Source organism: Pseudorca crassidens, chromosome 2 (genome assembly GCF_039906515.1).
Source record: "Pseudorca crassidens isolate mPseCra1 chromosome 2, mPseCra1.hap1, whole genome shotgun sequence".
Lineage (NCBI taxonomy): Eukaryota > Metazoa > Chordata > Mammalia > Artiodactyla > Delphinidae > Pseudorca > Pseudorca crassidens.
The window spans coordinates 148,604,752-148,620,489 of NC_090297.1; the positions used below are offsets into that span (position 1 = coordinate 148,604,752).

Genomic DNA, 15,738 nt, shown 5'->3' on the forward strand with positions numbered 1-15,738 from the left:
TCCCGTTGCGGAGCACAGGCTCCGGACACAAAGGCTCAGCGGCCATGGCTCACGGGCCCAGCCTCTCCACGGCATGTGGGATCCTCCCGGACCGGGGCACGAACCCGTGTCCCCCACATTGGCAGGCGGACTCTCAACACCTGCGCCACCAGGGAAGCCCCCTCTTGCTTTTAACTATCTGGGCACTTGATAACCTAACAAATCTGTTAGAAAAATTATGTAAAACAATGTGATGGAGACATATTAAGTCCTAAAGGACTAAAGGAATTCAGAGGCCTCTCTTATAAAGTTAAGAACCTAAGGAGGAGATGGGTGCGAGCCACGGTTATCAGCGCGGACCCCAGAGACGGGCATGAGACGCTAAGGCTGCTGCTGCCGCCACCAAGAAGCCTGTGTGCAAGCACAGGTCACTACACCTCCCCTCCCGGGAGCCTGTGCAGCCCGCCACTGCCAGGGTCCCGGCATCCAGGAACAACTTCCCCGGGAGAACGCACGGTGCGCCTCAGGCTGGTGCAATGTCACGCTGGCCTCTGCCGCCGCAGGCTCACCTCACATTCCATACCCCTTCCTCCCCCTACGCCAGCCTGAGTGAGCCAGAGCCCCCCAATCAGCTGCTACTTTAACCCCGTCCTGGCTGAGCAAAGAACAGACGCCCTCAGGCGACCTACACGCAGAGGTGGGGCCAAATCCAAAACTAAACCCCAGGAGCTGTGCGAACAAAGAAGAGAAAGGGAAATTTCTCCCAGCAGCCTCAGGAACAGCGGATTAAATCTCCATAATCAGCTTGATGTACCCTGCACCTCTGAAATACCTGAATAGACAATGAATCATACCAAAATTAAGGCGGTGGACTTTGGGAGCAACTGTAGACTTGGGGTTTGCTTTCTGCATCTAATTTGTTTCTGGTTTTATGTTTATCTTAGTTTAGTATTTAGAGTTTATTATCATTGGTAGATTTGTTTATACATTTGGTTGCTCTCTTCCCTTTATAAAAATATATAGATATATATTTTTTCTTCATTTTTATCTTTTTCTGAGTGTGTATGTGTATGCTTCTTTGTGTGATTTTGTCTATGTAGCTTTGCTTTCACAATTTGTCCTAGGGTTGTGTTTGTCCATTTTTTTTTTTTTTTTTAGTATAGTTTCTAGAACTTGTTATCATTGGTGGATTAGTTTTTTGATTTGGTTGCTCTCTTCTTTCTTTCTTTCTTTTATTACTTTAACAATTCTTTAAATTTTTAATAATTTTATTTTCTATTTTAATAACTTTATTTTACTTATTTATTTCTTTTTTCCTCCCTTTTCTTCTGAGTTGTGTGGCTGACAGGGTCTTGGTGCTCCAGGCGGGTGTCAGGCCTGTGCCTCTGAGGTGAGAGAGCCAAGTTCAGGACACTGATCCACCAGAGACCTCCGGCGCAAAGTAATATCAAACAGTGAAAGATCTCCCAGAGATGTCCAACTCAACCCTAAGACCCAGCTCCACTCAATCACCAGCAAGCTACAGTGCTGCACACCATATGCCAACCAACTAACAAGACAGCAACACAACCCCACCCTTAGCACAGAGGCTGCCTAAAATCATAATAAGGTGACAGACACCCCAAATCACACCACTGGACGTGGTCCTACCCACCAGAAAGACAAGATCCAGCCTCATCGACCAGAACACAGGCACTAGTCCCCTCCACGAGGAAGCCTACACAACCCACTGAATCAACCTCACCCACTGGGGTCAGACACCAAAAACAATGGGAACTACGAACCTGCAGCCTGTGAAAAGGAGACCCCAAACACAGTAAGTTAAGCAAAATGAGAAAACAGAGAAACACAGCAGATGAAGGAGCAAGGTAAAAACCCACCAGACCAAACAAATGAAGAGGAAATAGGTAGTCTACCTGGAAAAGAATTCAGAGTAATGATAGTAAAGATGACTCAAAATCTTGGAAACAGAATGGAGAAAATCCAAGAAACGTTTAACAAGGACCTAGAAGAACTAAAGAGCAAACAGACAATAATGAAAAACACAATGAAATTAAAAATTCTCTAGAACGAATCAATAGCAGAATAACTGAGGCAGAAGAACCGATAATTGACCTGGAAGACAAAATAGTGGAAATAACTACTACAGAGGAGAATAAAGAAAAAAGAATGAAAAGAATTGAGGACAGTCTTAAAGACCTCTGGGACAACTTTAAATGCACCAACATTCGAATTATAGGGGTCCCAGAAGAAGAAGAGAGAAAGAAAGGGACTGAGAAAACATTTGAAGAGATTATAGTTAAAAACTTCCTTAATATGGTGAAAGGAAATGGTCAATCAAGCCCAGGAAGTGCAGAGTCCCATACAGGATAAATCCAAGGAGAAGCATGCCAAGACACGTATTAATCAAACTATGAAAAATTACATACAAAGAAAAAATATTAAAAGCAGCAAGGGAAAAATAACAAATAACATACAAGGGAATCCCCATAAGGTTAACAGCTGATCTTCCAGCAGAAACTCTGTAAGCCAGAAGGGAGTGGCAGGATATATTTAAAGTGATGAAAGGGAAGAACCTACAACCAAGATTACTCTATCCAGCAAGGATCTCATTCAGGTTCGATGTAGAAATGAAAACCTTTACAGACAAGCAAAAGCTATGAGAATTCAGCACCATAAACCAGCTTTACAACAAATGCTAAAGGAACTTCTCTAGGCAGGAAACACAAGAGAAGGAAAAGAACTACAATAACAAACGAAAACAATTAAGAAAATGGTAATAGGAACAGACATATGGATAATTACCTTAAATGTAAATGGATTAAATGCTCCAACCAAAACAAAGCCTGGCTGAATGGATACAAAAACAAGACCCATATATATGCTGTCTACAAGAGACCCACTTCAGACCTAGGGACACATAGAGACTGAAAGTGAGGGGATGGAAAAAGATATTTCATGCAAATGGATATCCAAAGAAAGCTGTAGTAGCAATTCTCATGTCAGACAAAATAGACTTTAAAATATAGAATGTTATAAAAGACAAGGAAGAACACTACATAAAGATCAAGGGATCAATCCAAGAAGATATAACAATCGTAAATATTCATGCACCCAACATAGGAGCACCTCAGTATATAAGACAAATGCTAATAGCCATAAATGGGGAAATCGAGAGTAACACAATCATAGTAGGGGACTTTAACACCCCACTTTCACCAATGGACAGATCATCCAAAATGAAAATGAATAATGAAACACAGGCTTTAAATGATACATTACACAAGATGGGTTTCATTGATTATTTTTGGACATTCCATCCAAAAACAACAAAATACACTTTCTTCTCAAGTGTTCCTGGAACATTCTCCAGGATAGATCATATCTTGGGTCACAAATCAAGCCTTGGTAAATTTAAGAAAATTGAAATCATATCAAGTATCTTTTCTGACCACAACGTTATGAGACTAGATATCAATTTTAGGAAAAAAAATCTGTAAAAAATACAAGCACATGGAGGCTAAACAATATACTACTAACCAATCACTGAAGAAATCAAAGAGGAAATCAAAAAATACTTAGAAAAAAATCTCAATGAAAACACGACGACCCAAAACCTATGGGATGCAGCAAAAGCAGTGCTAAGAAGGAAGTTTATAGCAATACAATCCGACCTCAAGAAACAAGAAACATCTCAAATAAACAACCTGACCTTACACGTAAAGCAATTAGAGAAAGAAGAACAAAAAACCCCCAAAGTTAGCAGAAGGAAAGAAATCATAAAGATCAGATCAGAAATAAATGAAAAAGAAATGAAGGAAACAATAGCAAACATCAATAAAACTAAAGGCTGGTTCTCTGAGAAGATAAACAAAATTGATAAACCATTAGAGAGACTCACCAAAAAAAAAAAAGGGAGAAGTCTCAAATCAATATAATTAGAAATGAAACAGGAGAAGTAACAACTGACACGGCAGAAATACAAAGGATCATGAGAGATTACTACAAGCAACTATATGCCAATAAAATGGACAACCTGGAAGAAATGGACAAATTCTTAGATAAGCACAACCTTCCGAGACTGAACCAGGAAGAAACAGAAAATATAAACAGACCAATCACAAGCACTGAAATTGAGAAGGTGAGTAAAAATCTTCCAATAAACAAAAGCCCAGGACCTGGGCTTCCCTGGTGGCACAGTGGTTGAGAGTCCGCCTGCCAATGCAGGGGACACGGGTTCATGACCCAGTCCGGGAAGATCCCACATGCCACAGAGCAGCTGGGCCCATGAGCCATGGCCGCTGAGCCTGCGCATCCGGAGCCTGTGCTCCACAACTGGAGAGGCCATAACAATGAGAGGCCCGTGTACTGCAAAAAGAAAAAACAAAAACAAACAAACAAAAAAGCCCAGGACCAGATGGCTTCACAGGCGAATTCTATCAAACATTTAGAGACGAGCTAACATCTATCCTTCTAAAACTCTTCCAAAATGTAGCAGAGGGAGGAACACTCCCAAACTCATTCTACCAAGCCACCATCACCCTGATACCAAAACCAGACAAACATGTCACAAAGAAAGAAAACTACAGGCCAATATCACTGATGAACATAGATGAAAATATCCTCAACAAAATACTAGCAAACAGAATCCAACAGCACATTAAAAGGATCCTACACCATGATCAATTGGGGTTGATCCCAAGAATGCAAGGATTCTTCAATATACGCAAATCAATCAATGTGATAAACCATATTAACAAATTGAAGGAGAAAAACCATATGATCATGTCAATAGATGCAGAGAAAGCTTTCAACAAAATTCAACACCCATTTATGATAAAAACCCTGCAGAAAGTAGGCATAGAGGGAACTTACCTCAACATAATGAAGGTCATATAGGACACACCCACAGCCAACATCGTTCTCAATGGTGAAAAACTGAAACCATTTCCACTAAGATCAGGAACAAGACAAGGTTGCCAATTCTCACCACTATTATTCAACATAGTTTTGGAAGTTTTAGCCACAGCAATCAGAGACGAAAAAGAAATATAAGGAATTCAAATCAGAAAAGAAGTAAAGCTGTCACTGTTCTCAGATAACACTATACATAGAGAATCCTAAAGATGCCACGACAAAATTACTAGAGCTAATCGATGAATTTGGTAAAGTAGCAGGATACAAAATTAATGCACAGAAATATCTGGCATTTCTATACATTAGTGATGAAAAATCTGGAAGAGAAATTAAGTAAACACTCCCATTTACCATTGCAACATAAAGAATAAAATACCTAGGAATAAACCTACCTAAGGAGACAAAAGACCTGTATGCAGAAAACTACAAGACACTGATGAAAGAAATTAAAGATGATACAAACAGATGAAGAGATATACAATATTCTTGGATTGGAAGAATCAACATTGTGAAAATGACTCTACTACCCAAAGCAATCTACAGATTCAATGCAACCCCTATCAAACTACCAATGGCATTTTTCACAGAAGTAGAACAAAAGATTACACAATTTGGATGGAAACACAAAAGACCCCAAATAGCCAAAGCAATCTTGAGAACGAAAAACGAGCTGGAGGAATCTGGCTTCTGGACTTCAGACTATACTACAAAGCTACAGTAATCAAGACAGTATGGTACTGGCACAAAAACAGAAATATAGATCAATGGAACAGGATAGAAAGCCCAGAGATAAACCCATGCACATATGGTCACCTTATCTTTGATAAAGGAGGCAAGACTATACAATGGAGAAAAGACACCCTCTTCAATAAGTGGTGCTGGGAAAACTGGACAGCTACATGGAGAAGAATGAAATTAGATCACTTCCTAACACCATACACAAAAATAAACACAAAATGGATTAAAGTCCTAAATGTAAGGCCACACACTATAAAACTTTTAGAGGAAAACATAGGCAGAACACTCTATGACATAAATCACAGCAAGATCCTTTTTGACCCACCTCCTAGAGTAAAGAAAATAAAAACAAAAATAGACAAATGGGACCTAATTAAACTTAAAAGCTTTTCCACAGCAAAGGAAACTATAAACAAGATGAAAAGACAACCGTAAGAATGGGAGAAAATATTTGCAAACGAAGCAACTGGCAAAGGTTTAATCTCCAAAATTTACAAGCAGCTCATGCAGCTCAATATCAAAAAAACAAACAACCCAATCCAAAAATGGGCAGAAGACCTAAACAGACATTTCTCCAAAGAAGATATACAGATCGCCAACAAACACATGATAGGATGCTCAATGTCACTAATCATTAGAGAAATGCAAACCAAAACTACAATGAGGTATCACCTCACACCAGTCAGAAAGGCCATCATCAAAAAATCTACAAACAATAAATGCTGGAGAGGGTGTGGAAAAAAGGGAACACTCTTGCACTGTTGGCGGGAATGTAAATTGATACAGCCACTATGGAGAACAGTATGGAGTTTCCTTAAAAAACTAAAATTAGAACTACCATACGACCCAGCAATCCCACTACTAGGCATATACCCTGAGAAAACCATAATTCAAAAAGAGTCATGTACCACATGTTCATTTCAGCTCTATTTACAGTAGCCAGGACATGGAAGCAACCTAAGTGCCCATCAACATATGAATGGATAAAGAAGATGTGGCACATATATACAATGGAATATTACTCAGCCATAAAAAGAAACGAAATTGAGTTACTTGTAGTGAGCTGGATGGACCTAGAGACTGTCATACAGAGTGAAGTAAGTCAGAAAGAGAAAAACAAATACCGTATGCTAACACATATATATGGAATGTAAAGAAAAAAAAATGGTTCTGAAGAACCTAGGGACAGGACAGGAATAAAGACGCAGATGTAGAGAATGGCTTTGAGGACATGGGGAGGGGGAAGGGTAAGCTGGGACAAAGTGAGAGTGCTACAGGGACATATATACGCTACCAAATGTAAAACAGATAGCTAGTGGGAAGCAGCCGCATAGCACAGGGAGATCAGCTTGGTGCTTTGTGACCATCTAGAGGGGTGGGATAGGGAGGGTGGGAGGGAGACACAAGAGGGAGGAGATATGGGGATATATGTATATGTACAGCTGATTCACTTTGTTATAAAGCAGAAAGTAACACACCACTGTAAAACAATTATACTCTAATAAAGTTGTTAAAAAAATAAAAAGAACCTAAGGAGAAAGAAGAGAGACCTATTCTGGTCCCTGAGGAACTTTTTCTTTCTTACTCCCTGGATCTTGGTCTTCAGATTGAAACTGGTCAAGAGAGAAGTCTAAACAAGTGAAATATTTTACATCTTATTCTAAATTCTAAACTCCTCTCTCAATACACTGTCCAACATTTCGTTTACGTCATGTGCTGAAATTGTTTCAGCATTTAGCAAATGTTTTGAACATTTCCACTGTGCTGATCTTGTTACATGAATGCTCCTCAATCAACTGCCCAAAACAAGGCAAAAGCAAAAAACAAACAAAGAGCCATAGTTATTAAAAGCATTTTTTTAAAAGATTAGTAAAGAGTTGAATTTTATTAATAACATTAAATTTACTGAATACCCTGAGCCATACATTCTCATTTTACAATAGGAAATAATGGGCTAGAAATGCTATATAATTCCATTTTAGATAAAAACACGTATCATTCTAGAATATCCTGGAAGCACCAAGAAAAAAATCAAGTAACAGCATGCATGTGATTAAATTACACAAGTGTTCTTTGTTTTATGTATTCAATTTCAGTAACTGTCTTTTTTTAAAATAAATTGATTTACTTTATTTATTATTTTTATTTTTGGCTGTTTTTGGTGTTCAGGGCTGTGCGCAGGCTTTCTCTAGTTGCGGCGAGTGGGGGCTACTCTTCGTTGCAGTGGGCAGGCTTCTCACTGCGGTGACTTCTCTTGTCACAGAGCACAGGCTCTAAGCGCACTGGCTTCAGTAGTTGTGGCACGTGGGCTCAGTAGCTGTGGGTCACAGGCTCTAGAGCTCAGGCTCAGTAGTTGTGGCGCAGGGGCTTAGTTGCTCCGCGGCACGTGGGATCTTCCTGGACCAGGGCTCAAACACATGCCCCCTGCAGTAGCAGACAGATTCTTAACCACTGCGCCAACAGGGAAGCCCTCAGTAACTATCTTGAAGGCATAAAAGAAGAGAGAATTCCTAATATGACTCTCACATACAGTGCTGTGTATGGAAAAAGAAATGTCAACTGGATGGTTCAATCTATTCGACTAACTTGCAGTATTTCTTCCCAATAACATGCATCGCGAAAGACATGCCTTCAACAATGTGCAGTTTAGAACATTTGCTTTGGCCATCAGTTGATTACAAGCTTTATATACTGTAATAACTGGGTCTAATATCATACTTGTTTTATAATCAAATATCTTCTTCTCTTGCTCAGAATACTGAATTCTTTTTTCCTATGAGGATTTTCAAACTAAACATTCCAAGCATCAGAAAAATAGTATATGGACTGAGTTTTTTTCTAGAGAATTTAAAATGTAATTGTTATTAGGCTGCAATGCTACACTTTAATAACAGATGCCATTATATCATATGATAGGCTGCATTCAGAAAATTCCCCAATTTTCCAGATGAGTTTCAGGAAGGTGAAATAGTCCCTAATATGGATCAAGAAAACTGTTCACCTTCTGTACACTTACAAAAATTATGCAAGCACTCTCTACCTGCTTGCAAAAAATAAAAATAACTCTCTGACGTAAGCACACACCCACACCCCTGCCCAGGTGGTACCTTTAGAAAATCATGGTCTCTGACCCAAACCGGAACCTCAATGAAACCTGACGAAACTTCCCCTTTTCTCACTCTACACAACCTATTTTCAAATTTTATTTAATTTCTCATGTTCCACTCATTTCTAGGCCTATAAAAAAATCACATAAATCATGTTCGAAGTCATTAAGTAGCCTCCCTCTTGGTAAATTCACCCTAACACTCTCTCCCGCAGTAATTTTAATTACCCTGTCTATAACATCTGGAGCTATTGTTCATTCTCTCTTTGCTCTCTTGTGCCTAAAAAGCTCTTTTCCTTGGTTTCCAGGTAGCAAACCAGCCTGGTTTTCAGCCTGTCCTCTGGCTGCTCTTCCTTCTCTGTCTGATTGCATAATGTGATGTTCCTCATGAGTTATTCTACGAGCTCCCCTTATTTTCATTCTGCAAATCCCCCCAGGTCAGAATGTATACTCTCATGACATCATTACAACTGATGAGAGCTGCCTCCCAAATCCCTCTCTCCATCGTAGATCTTAGCTGGGGTACCAAGTCTATGTGTTCAACTGCCTCCCCACAGCTCCACTTGGAATGTGTCACACTATCTCAAATAACATAATGAAGCCAGCAAACAAGATACATGTTTTCCACAACTGAAATGCCTGTTCCCTCTCTCCGTTTCCACCTTTACTTCTAATTCAAGCCACTATCATTTCTTATCTGGATTGCTACAAGAGTTTCTGAATAGGTCTCCTTACTGGTCTTGCCACCTTTCATTCAGTTCATTTTCACACTGCCACCAGAGTAATACTGATATGATACTAGGACCAAGGCCCTTCCAAGTCAGATATGTTTCAACAGCTCCCTGTTTCCCTCATGATAATGTCTAAGGTTCCTTGACATGGCTAACAGAGCTTTAATATCTGCTCACTCTTGCATACTCTTCTAAGCCACATTCAATTCCACTAGTAGTGCCCATTAAATTACTCAACTTACTTTAGCACTCTAGACCTCCTTGCATCATATTACTTCAGCTTTGACCAGAGACCCTGCCATTCCTCCCACCTACTCATCCTTCAGTTTCATCTTAGATGCCACTCCTTCCTGGAGGCTCCTAACATTTCTCACCCAAAAAATTCAGTTAAATGTCCTCATGAGCCCCAATTTATTTCTTTCATAGCAATTTTCATACTGTAATTGTTCATTGTTTGTACTCCCTAGGAGACTGTAACCTTCTTGAGGACCATGTCTCATTCTTCACTGCATTTCTAGTTCCTGACGCCAGAGCTGAAGGGGCACTGTTATCAGTTCTATAAACTCTTGGATCAAAATTCAAATTCTTTATACTGTTCAGCCAACCTGTTCCAGAGATATCTGCAAATCATCATTTTTCTTTGCTTTTGTATGCCTTTCCTCAAATTTTTTCCATTGCTTTAGTTACAGATGTTTCCCTTTATCAGAGTTTTTTTTTAATGTCAAAATACTTGTGCTTTATTTATTTGAACCCATTCTCCAATACTGCTATGACTAGAAATGGCATTTTAACATTCTCAAAGGAGAACTCCAAATCCTGTTGGTTACATTTTTTTCCTAAAGTATGGTATGAAAGATCCCAGAACTTGTTTCTAACAACAAAAGAAATGATATTAATTATCTTGGAAATAGCACATTTAAGCACTACCTGTACCAACTATATTTTAAGTCCTTTTAAACTAACTTACTCTTCATACACATCCTATGAGTTACGTACTATTTCACCCTCTTTAAGATGAGCAATCTGAGCCATGAAGTAACTTGCTTAAGAATACATTCCCAGAAGGTACCAGACCCAGGAGTGAAGCCAGGCAGCCTAGTTCTACTGCCAACACCATTTCCCATCACTGTCTCTAACCTGGAACCCTTGCATGGTTACACCAATACACTCTGTCTGCAATTTAGTCCTCAAGAAATGGTCTTATACTGAGCCTAGGGAAATTAAAGCAACCTTAGTTTAGATTTGCATTCTGCTAAGTCAAGGTGCCCAAAAACAACAGGTGATTTTTATTACGATGGTTGTTCATTGCTACCTATCCTGTTCTTTTCACAATTATTCACTCTGTGATCTATAGCGCTGCCTTCCTCTTGCCTCCTTTGCTCTACTGCTGCCACACAGGGTAACTAGGCAGTCCATGACTGCCCTGAGCCATGCCACATCTCTGAGCCTTTGCTCACAATGCTCCCTCTGCTCTGAACACCCTTCCTCCTGCTCAGGAGCAACTCCTGTTCAACTCTTGTCTTCTTTAACTTAATCCACTCAACATCTCCTCTGGGAAGTACTTTCTGATTCTCCTGGGGAGGCAGTGACCAGTCCCCTTCTCTTGGACTCACTCTCCTCTGCACGGATCTCTCAGCTCACCAGTGGACTCCATCCATCCATGTGGCCACAACACCTCACACAGTATGTCCCTCATAGCTGCTATTCAAAAAACTTTGGTTCTCAAAGAACCACTGCTGTTAAACAGAAACCAATGGTAAAGAATATAGTATAATGAATCTAATATTGAAAATAATCATCTTAAAGCATTATGCACTGGAGAAATATTTGACCACTTAATTTCTTTTGTCTCATATCTCCCAGTATATGTAACCTAGCAACTGACCAGATAAGGACTGTTCTCCCTACACTGTAATATGTAGAGTAAGAAACTAAGAAACTACTGTGTAAGCACTTATTGATCTTGGCTTCTTTCATTAGGAAGAAAGAAAAGACCTAAAACAGTCAGAAGAAACCACCCATAAAAGGAAATTGTAGGTTTTGTTCCAAAAAGCAGACCCATTCTGGAGGAATGAGACTGGTCCCTTCTGTGATCCCCTACCATTTGGCAACTACCTCTGAGATGGCAAGCCTCCCAAGCACATACTGCCCACTTACAAAACCTTCTCCTCATGAGCTGCTTCAGTGAAATATTTATTTTATCCACATACTTTCCCTGCCAGTATAGTAAGTTCGCATTTGTACCTCATCTATGTTTCCCACCTATCCTGATTTTACCTTTCAGCCTTAAAACCTCACCTTGTTTTTCCTCCATTTCTAGTTTTGTTACCTTCCACAATACGTGCTATTCATTTTATTTATCTATTTTCCTCTATTTTATTTTTTAAATTTTTATTTTATTTTCATTTATTTTTGGCTGCATTGGGTCTTTGTTGCTGCGAGCGGGCTTTCTCTAGTTGCAGAGAGCAGAAGCTACTCTTCGTAGTGGTGGGCGGGCTTCTCATTGCGTTGGCTTCTCTTGCTGAGGAGCACAGCCTCTAGGTGCACGGGCTTCCGTAGTTGTGGCACGCGGGCTCAGTAGTTGTAGCTCGCGGGCTCTAGAGCGCAGGCTCAGTAGTTTTGGCACACAGGCTTAGTTGCTCCGTGGCATGTGGGATCTTCCCAGACCAGGGATTGAACCCGTGTCCCAGATTCTTAACCACTGCGCCACCAGGGAAATCCCTCTATTTTCCTCTATTTTACTTTTTTTTTTTTTTTTTTTTGGTACGTGGGCCTCTCACTGTTGTGGCCTCTCCCGTTGCGGAGCACAGGCTCCGGACGCGCAGGCTCAGCGGCCATGGCTCACAGGCCCAGCTGCTCCATGGCATGTGGGATCTTCCCGGACCGGGGCACGAACCCGCGTCCCCTGAATCGGCAGGTGGACTCTCAACCACTGCGCCACCAGGGAAGCCCTCCTCTATTTTAAATAGTTCTCATCATATCCTTCAACATCTAGCTTTAAGCCTATTCTAAACATTATTATTCTTTAAAAATTTCCTTTTAATTTCTTGTTAGTACTGCTGTTCCATCCCCACACCTCTCTGGCATAGAAATAAACTTTTAAAATGATCCGTAATAAGCAAGACGAGTATGGTGAGACCTGAGGATTCTACTATCAGGAGAAGATAGATTGACCCCCAGTTGCTCCTTCCTTAGCTTTTTAGGCACCAAAGAAAGGCCATCCTAAGCATGGCTCTCTTGCTTCCTCCACGCAAGAGAAGTTTTTCCTGGGTTCTAAGCCCCAGCCGAATGTTACCTTTAATTTTCTGGTACTTGAGAGTTATACAAGAGTGTTGACACTTAGGCAACCACAAGTGTGACAAGACAGCCAAGATCTCTGCATTCTAGTAAGGAAAGAACAGAAAACAGTTTGGGAGAGTGACTACCAGTTAGTGGGGTAATTGAGCTGGAACATGTGTGTCTACTGGAAATAGTGGGTCAGAGACGGTCCCTCTGAGAAGGTAATATCACAAGTGAATTTGAAGAATAAGAAGGAGCCAAACTATGCTAGAGGCAGGAGAATGTCCCAAGACCAAGGGAACAGCATGTACAGAAGGCAAAGTGGCAGAGTTTGGCTTGTTCAATGAACAGAAAAGTCTTCCCTTCCACCAGTCATTTGTTAAATGCTGTCAGAGAATCATGCTCCTTTCCTCCTGGGTACTTCTCTTGGGTTATAACATATTCATTAGTATTATGTTTTGGCTACTGCCTACCACTCCCAATAAATTGTAGCAAATATTTGATTTCCTAATGTGTGCCTGGCACTTGGGGGTAGAGCAGTGAGCAAAACACAGTCCCTGCATATATTCATGTGTGTAGGCAGACAGACAAATAGTGAAATAAGGATCATGAAAATAGGAATGGTGTGTTATTGCTCACCAGTGCATCCTCAGGACCAGTACAGGACCTGGCATATAGAAGGCAAGTATTTGTTGAATGAATGCTGCTAATGAAACCGTATATGTAATAGGATCCTAAAAATAACTTGGGCATGAAAACATATGTACATATAAAGACAAAAGGAAACCTACCAAAGTATTAAAAATGGTTGTTTTATACAATAAGCATGCCTTTTTTTAGAATATATGTACTTCAAAGTGCTTTCTGTGGGGCTTCCTTGGTGGCGCAGTGGTTGAGAGTCCGCCTGCCGATGCAGGGGACACGGGTTCGTGCCCCGGTCCGGGAAGATCTCACATGCCAGGCTGCGCCCGTGAGCCATGGCCGCTGAGCCTGCGCGTCCGGAGCCTGTTGCTCCGCAACGGGAGAGGCCACAGCAGTGAGAGGCCCGCGTATTGCAAAAAAAAAAAAAAAAAAAAAAAAGTGCTTTCTGTGAAACATGAAACAAACCTAGTGGTTGGGCCTTCAGGTTTAGTTTATGAGCTATAGGAGAAAACCAGACTACCACCATTTCTGGTTCACTTCTTAGGATACTCATTTTTCGGTAGATTTGGCTACCAGTGTTTTTTAGGTTGCTTCGGATAGCCCCTCAAACATGACCCAACCTTCAGAAAGAAGGAAAGCAATGCCAAAAAGCCATTCGGTAATAGAACTGAATATTGTCTATTGGATGAGAACAGGAAGATAACTCTATTGCAAAGAAAAAAAAAAAAAAAAGAAGAACCTGCAAATCAATATCAATACGATCTCGAGTACCAAGTTTCCTGTTAACTTTATTTACAAAAAGCACCTTGCCCGCTTTCAAACCCTCTAAATCCCAGGCTCCCAGAGCCTGCTCTCACCGGAGTGCTACAGGCACAACATCTGCTCCGCAGGCCCACTTAAAGCAAGCAGTAAGCTTCCTTGTCCCACACTCGGCTCGGCAGCGCTGGCCACACACTTGCGTACACCTGGGCTCCCCTAACCACGCCCAGCAGGGCACAAGGCGTCATCCCGCCCAGGGAACACAGGGCAAACTCTCTCCACGAGCACAGCACCAGCCTAGCAACATCCCCAGGCACCTGGGCAACTCAAGAGCAAGTCGTCACCACCAGCCCCGGCTTGGCGCTCCCTTATCCACCTGATCAGTCCCGGAAACACCCTGCAAGCTTTTGCTAGAGACCCAGCTTGGCCCCGGGTAAACCCCAGCCACGCCACCAAGCAAGCCTTCTCTTCGGCCACTACGTGGTCACCACCCCCCGGGGTCCCCACACAGTACGAGCCGGGGACAGTCTGGCCACGCCTTCTACCCTAACTCCTTACGACCCTGGGTGGACTCAGCCCCGCGCCTCCGCCCCGAGCCACCAAGCAAAGCTCCCCCGACCCTCGGCTCCAGCGGGCCTGCCCCGCGACCCGGCCTGCCTCACCCCCCACCCGCTCCAGTTCGCCGCCTGTGCGGACACCTTCTCCAGGCTCCTACCGGAGGATATGGGAAGCAGGAGCAGTAGCGCCACCAAAAGAATCCCAACGAAGCACCTAGAAGAAAATGGACTCTCGGAGCGGTAGGGGGATGCCTTGCGAGAGGAGCAAGGCGCCGTCATTTTCGGGAGATCAGCGAGAAACCTGAAACAGCTCAGCAGAGATCTTTCTGAGTCCAGTTACCAGAGCCAAGAATCCGCACAGTCACAAACCGTCAAACGCGGTCTCGTAGCTGGGCGTGGCCTGGGCCGTACCCAGGGCGGAAGTGACTCTATGGACGGGCCTGCCGGGCCAATAGGCGGGCTGTAAGGCGGGGCTTCGGTGTTGGGGGTGGCCCTTAGGCCTGGAGAGGCGGGGCGTGGCGCTTGCCTAAGTCTAAGAGTCCTTGCGCGCGGGCCGCTCTACGCCTCACTCTTAGACCCTGGCTGTACCTGGCTCCTCCTTCTTCGGACCTACACGGAAGTACAGCTGCGGTTTGCGAGAAATGGCTTGTTCACCGCCTGTTCGTAAAGACTGTTACCACCCTATGCAGGAAGGGCGGAAAGGAAGCAAGCGTTGGCGAGGTCAGCATTGTCAGTTTTCCGGAACGCTAGATTAAAGAATAAAACGCATCGAGCTGAAGACAGAAACCTAGAGCCCAGGCAGTGAGTCACTGTGGGGCAGACACCCCTCAGGACTCCAGTCTGGACCTGGGGCAATCCAGACTGTCCGGATACCTGGGCCCTTGCTCAATCTTTGGCATTAGTCAGGCATAATTCGGGGCAATAGTTGAGATTTCCGTGGTTGAGCCTCTGCTACTGAAGCCTCTCATGGCCTGATAGATTTGAAAAACATGGAAGGTTTGGCTGTTGCTCTCCCAACTGCTAAAGTCAA

The 15,738-nt window shown here is 42.4% G+C and overlaps 1 protein-coding gene across 5 annotated transcripts in view; it reads right to left on the reverse strand.

Moving 5' to 3' along the window:
• Positions 1-15,131, reverse strand: part of LOC137219884 (membrane cofactor protein-like) — a 54,206-nt gene extending 39,075 nt beyond the window's left edge. For 3 of the 5 annotated variants that reach the window (XM_067729113.1, XM_067729114.1, XM_067729116.1), the window contains exon 1: positions 14,867-15,131. In XM_067729113.1, the coding sequence (XP_067585214.1) occupies positions 14,867-14,987 (121 nt within the window). In that variant the 5' untranslated portion in view covers positions 14,988-15,131. The remainder of the gene's footprint in view (positions 1-14,866) is intronic. The other 2 variants (XM_067729117.1, XM_067729115.1) reach the window with 1 other exon arrangement.
• Positions 15,132-15,738: the final 607 nt, after the last annotated feature.